Source organism: Adiantum capillus-veneris, chromosome 12, assembly GCF_014529385.1.
Source record: "Adiantum capillus-veneris isolate H3 chromosome 12, ASM1452938v2, whole genome shotgun sequence".
In the NCBI taxonomy this organism is placed as follows: Eukaryota; Viridiplantae; Streptophyta; class Polypodiopsida; order Polypodiales; family Pteridaceae; genus Adiantum; species Adiantum capillus-veneris.
The window spans coordinates 95,627,671-95,633,799 of NC_140942.1; the positions used below are offsets into that span (position 1 = coordinate 95,627,671).

At 47.4% G+C, this 6,129-nt stretch overlaps 1 protein-coding gene across 1 annotated transcript in view; it reads right to left on the reverse strand.

The window, feature by feature from the left end:
• The window catches only part of LOC147446168 (uncharacterized), a 63,976-nt gene extending 58,726 nt beyond the window's left edge, over window positions 1-5,250 (reverse strand). The window contains exon 1 of the mRNA XM_086525448.1: window positions 4,796-5,250. Within this exon, the coding sequence (XP_086381574.1) occupies window positions 4,796-5,062 (267 nt within the window). The 5' untranslated portion in view covers window positions 5,063-5,250. The remainder of the gene's footprint in view (window positions 1-4,795) is intronic.
• Between the last annotated feature and the right edge of the window lie 879 nt (window positions 5,251-6,129).

The following is a 6,129-nucleotide window of genomic DNA, read 5'->3' on the forward strand; positions in this document are numbered from 1 at the left end:
TCATGCCTAGGAAAAGGGATCACATAAAGATGCTGACTAAAATACAGGAAACGATCACGAATGAAACATTCGAACAATGCGTGCATATCAAGCATGCGAACACATAATACTTCATGTGAGGGTTCTTTGGACCTAGGCTCGAGAGCCAAGATCGCTTCTTCTTGAATGCTGAACGAATCGTCCTATGGGGGTTCTTTGGACCTCGACTCGAAAGCCAAGATTGGTTCTTCGTGATTGATCGAATCTACAACGAGGTTAGCTTCGCTAGAAAAAGCATCAACTAACACATCATCCTTGTGAACAATCACACATCTTCATGCAAATCATCATGCGTGTGAGAAATCACATCTTGATCATGCAAATCATCATCCTTGTGAGAAATCACATCTTGATCGTGCAAATCATCATGCTTATCATTGTTCTTCAAATCATCATCATGCTTCACACAATCATGCAAATCTTGTGTATCATGCTTTGGAGAAGAAGAGACTGAGAGAGTCTCCGTCTCCTGAATCTCTTCCATCTGTGCCGGCACTTGAGACAAGAGTCGCAAGAACTCTTGCATGTGTCGATCGCGCCGTTCTTGTCTTGCCTTTCTTTCGGCTTCTCTTTCTGCTTTGTCTTCTGCATGTCTGCATTCCATTTCTGATTTTCTTTCTTTGCATTCACGATCAAATTCTACCATTCTTTCTGCATTTCTTGCTTCGCGTTCTAAATTCTGTTTCAGAAACCATTGCTCCAAAGCCTCCATAGGAGTTAGTGCAATCCTTGACGTAGACGGGGAAGGGTCTCCTGGTGGGGAAAATTCTTCTTCGCCTCTCTCATGCTCATCACCTTCAAGCGAAGTATCCATTCCGCTTCGAGTGATGACCATTCTGAAGTCGTGGTTCTTGTGGGTTCTTGGGTTCTTGAGGGTCTTGAGGTACTTGAGGTTTTCTTTCGCTTGCAAACCGTGTTTGAGAAGGATCTTCTCTTCACCCGAGTTCTACTCCTTTCCGCGGGCGCACCCCTTGGCGGCCTTGCGCTCACACCAAGGTTGCTTTTTCCCACCTCACGTCGATTGGCTGGCCGCTAAGTGCACGGTCCGCTCTCAATGAGTGAAAAGAGACACAAGGGGAGGCTGGACAAGCCCTTCTTTCTTGGGATTCCTGTCACTCTTCAAAAACACGATTAGGAATCGACACGCCCAAGCGAACTTGGGTTCGTGCGACCGCAACAAGCAAAAAAAATTCTTGTGGTTCTTTCCTTGAGTGATACAGAACACTGCCAAAGCTCTGATACCAATGTTAGGTGCAGTGGAATGATTATTTGCGCTTTGCTCAAGATGAGTGCTCCTAACTATACTCAAGGTTCCTTTTGTTCTTAAGGAAGGGAGAGCCTTCCGTTCTTAATGAGAGAATGCTATGATCACAAACAAAGTGAATAGACACTGTGCGTGCAAGTGTATGAGACTGAGAGATAGAAAGAAGAGAGATACGACACCAGAGACGTAAAACCCTCCTCCGAAGGCCCCACTCTCATCGGCGAGAGTGGTCTACTTATGATTGCACAAAGTGGTACAATGACGATGCAATGGACTGATGCCACCTGGGACTATGTCGGTGACGATCACGACATTAGGGCTGAAATCTGTGGTCTTCTATCTGCTATCCATAAAAAAGCTATGGCTGAAAATCTGGGACTGATTTCGGTGGCTGAAAATGACTGTTTTGGTTGCGTTTTTGAGAGCTGAAAATGACGATCTCTTCATGCATCTAGGGCTGAATCTGCTGCTTTGTGGAATGCTGAAAACGCTGCTGCAAAGGCTTCACTTCAGGCTGAAAATGAAAACGCTGGCAGATCTGGGGATCGTTAGCAAAAACGCTAGGCAATCTAGGAACTGCTGGCGATGGTGGTAAACTGGAAACGCAAGGTCAGGGGGGGGTGCTAGCGATCTGCAAAAATGCTAGGGCTGAGTGGGAAAACCAAAAACGCCAAGGGGTGCTGAGGGTACTGCGAGGTTCTTGCTGAGAAGATGCCTGTTGAGCGGGGTGCTCCTACTGCTTCTTCTGCCATTTAGTGATAACTTGGGTTTGCTTATATACAAACTTAGCAAAATTGCCCTACCTACTTTTGTTGGGAAGTCACTTCAAAATAATAAGTGAAAAATGTCAAAAATAGGAAAAATAGGCTAAATGCACTAGAAAAATCCCCTAATTGATTCTAATGGGAATACTGATGATCATGCTGTGTGCAACCAGAGGATATGCATCTATACCAAGTGACTGGGCACGGACGGTCTACGAATAGACTCACAAAAGTGCCAGATCACTTCTAATCTAGACTGACTGGAATGACTGAACCCTGATCATGCTATAGCTTGTCCACAGACACATTGGGTTGGATGTGTCACGTGACAGTTTTACGTCTCTGGTGTCGTATTCTCTTCTCTCTCTATCTCTCAATCTCACACATTCTCATGCACAGTGTCCATTCACTTTGTTTGTGATCATTGCACTCTCTCATTAAGAATGGAACGCTCTCCCTTCCATAAGAACAAAAAGGAACCTTGAGCATATTATGGAGCAATTATCTTGAGAAAGAACAACATTCATTCCGCTGCACCTTACACCTCTGCTGCCACAACTCCCCGCTGGGCGCAAGGCAGAGCCTTGTGGGGGGGTTACATTCTAGCCTCTGTCCTCCTCACACCAACGAACAGTAATTCTGCCAACTCTACCCAGCTCGTCACTGCCGACTCTGCCCAGCTCATCGACGACAAGGCAGAATCTCCACAGCTCGTTAGTGGCAACTCTCCCTAGCTCGTCAGTGGCCACTCTGCCCAGTCCGTTGATGGCACCGACTCGGCCGATTAAACTCTGGTGACTCAACTAATTCTGCTCGAGTTCACACAGAGAACATAAGGAGAACAAGGGTAGTGGTTTTTCATTAAAGATCGATCCCACAGGGACCGACAATGGGAGACATTGCACTCTGAAGCTCACCACTAGGCCAAAACCTAGATTTGCCGCTGTCCTAGCAGCCCCAAGCAAGTTCAATCGTATCGAACACTTACAGACAGCTCTTGATCGAGTGATGGAGGAAAACCGAGAACTCAAAGAACGATTTAACAAATTGGAAGCTCGCTTCGATTCAATGGTGCAATCGACAAAGTAAAGGAGGTCGAAACAAAAGTCACCCAAGCTCATACGGTGGCACTTGCCAAGGTACGAACATGCGAGATAAAGGAGCTCCGAGAACGACGGCTTCAAGAAGAGAATGTCCTCAAGGTTCGCATTAAAGGGTTACCTCAAGTGTGGGACACGTACAAGGAACACTTCACCGAGCGCATCAACTTTATCAACGACACCCTCAAACCCATTCATGTCGACCATGACAAGTAGAAGTCGTCACTTGCAAGGGCAACAACGAACACATGCCAAAACGACATGCCATTCTCCAATTTGGGGACAATGAGGGGCGGATGCTGCTTCTCCAACAATCACGTCTTCTCAAAGATACTAAATTTTGGATTGCAGAGGAACTCACCCCGCTACAACTCAAATGCAAAAGTGAGGAGCTCAAGAAAATGCACGCGGCACGGGCCAAAGGCAAGTGGGCGGTATATCGCAGAGGAAGGCAATCATACAAGAGTTCCGATCTCCCAAGCCCCCCATCACTCCTCTAAATTCCACCCCCTAGTCCCTAGTTTCCTTTTTTCCCTCTTTCTATTTTTGTACCGACCTTAGGGTCATCCATCCCTATGTAACAATTTCCCTCTCCCTCGAGAGAGGAGACACCCCTTTTTGTACGCATGTTTTGGTCCCATAGGTCATATATGACCTCGGAGGACAATAAATCAATCTATCTATCTATCTCTCTCTCTTCCTTCTTGTCAGGTGGGCTGCCATGACATCATTTCGTGACCCCACTTAAAACCAGGGTGCCTTTGAAAGGCACCTCTAAAAAGCACACTTGGCATGTGTGAGAGAATGCCAAAATCAATTCAGCCCTGCTATGCTTTAATCCTAGAAAACCTTTGTCTGGCCATGCTTTTTGATACACGCCCCAGCCTGCATTTCCGGGTGATCAGCCCTGCCTTTGTCGTAACTGATCACCCAGCCTCCACATAGCCCCTCCCATACCTGGCTGCCCTCAAGGCTGCCACGTGGCAGCCTGCCTTGTCATCAACTGCCACATAGCTGGTGCCACATCATCCCTGTCTTTAGTTGCTTCTCTGCAGGTCAGCACGACACCCTGGCTGCCAAGTCAACCTAATTTGCCATGTGGCAACATGCCTGATGAAATCTATCCTCCACTGTATTGACAACATACTGTGCCACCCAGATTCACATCATCAAAGCCCAATCAAAACAGCTGTGTATCAATTCATCACACCACATACACAAGCATACATTCATATGAAGCTCTGCATATTATGTTTTTTACAGGGCTCAAGAGCTGCAGAGAGGACTCAGCCATGAATGAGCAACAAAAGCAGTGGAAAGAAACAATTAACACAACAAAAATGTCGTTGATAGGGCATGTGCAACACCAGTGGTAGAAAATATACACAACATTATTGGTGGCAACTATGAGCACTTGCACAATATGACTCAACAAAAAAATATGGTAATTCATTCTCTACAAACTTAACTCGTTCTCATTTGTATTAATAATTGTTCTGATTTCTGATTTCAAATGTACTCGGTTGACACAAGTGTAACACCATCCCACAAACGAATCTTTCCCTAACAAAGATATCATCCTGACAAAAACCTATTTATAGTTAAATTCTTCACAAAAAGTAGGGTACCTCTGCAAGGCAACTATAGAGCATGGATGTCGTGGCTTGTGATGAGGGATAGTTATGGGGGTCATAAGATGATGGTTCTCCATGAGAAGACATTGATGACAAGAAGCCTTCATAGCAGGCAAATGCACCATTAAATTTGGAGGCCTCCACCACCCATATATTTGCTAGGGGATCTCCAAGCTTTGATAGAAGAATGTTGCAAACTGTTTGAAGCTTCGAGAGCCTCTCAATGGTAGGGTTCCCACTACCACGCACACAATCTCCCATGAAGAGTATTGCATTTTTTGAAGGTTGCTTATCCGTTTCCGTTGCAAACGTACACAAGAAATAATATCACCAACATCAGCAACGCCACAGTTGGCCCAAGAAGCGGAAAGCCATCATAGACATTTAATGACCGTCATGGCCAGTTCTGTGTGTGTGTGGTTTTTTTTTTTTTTTTCGGCCCGGGGGGGGGGGGGGGGGGGGGGGGGGGGGGGGGGGGGAGTGATGTATGTGAGACGTGTAAGGACTGACGAGAAGCGAAGCCATGACTCTGGCCGGGCAGCTGGAGCCAGAGAAATATGCTCGTATAATGCCCTCCCATCGATCCGCCATTTCAGTCGGGCAAACACGCACCAGCGAAGAGGAAGGAATCCCAAGAAACCAAACTGGAGTTCAGGCTGCTGTCAAAGACTCTGCAATAGATAAAGGGAGAGCGAATTCCGCCCCCCCCCCCCCCCCCCCCCCCCCCTGCATCCGGTGGGTGTCGCCTGCAGCGTCCGGGAAGACAGTGATGATGCACACACACACAGAGAGAGAGAGAGAGAGAGAGAGCCTGCTCACATGCGGAGGTCCCGGCCGTTCCTCTCACCAAGGAATCTGTACCGGTCGAAAGCATTGTCTCACGCACATGCAGGGCGGCAGCAGCCATACCGGCCGCCAACAGTTGTCATTTAGCGCACATGTGGGCCAGCAGCAGGGCAAACGGCGCCTAAACTTGGCAGGGGAGCTGCAGGTCGATGACGTAGGCTGACGCACACGCTAAACATAGAAGGCCACCATCTAGGCCCTGTTGCAAACGACTAGGGGAGACCTCAGACTTTCCGTTGAAAGCGGCAGCCGCTCGGTGGGTTGGCAATTCATTGCAGTCCAAAAACGTGGTGGGACAGCATGGAATTTCCACCGGTCCGGGTCCATTTCTTGGTGCATGTGTGCACCCTAAGAGAGAGAGAGAGAGACAGAGAGAGAGAGAGGCGGCTACTAGTGCATGTATAATGTCCTCTCATCGATCCACCATTTCAGTCGCGCAAATACGCACGAGCGAATCCCAAGAAACCAAGCCAGGGAATCTA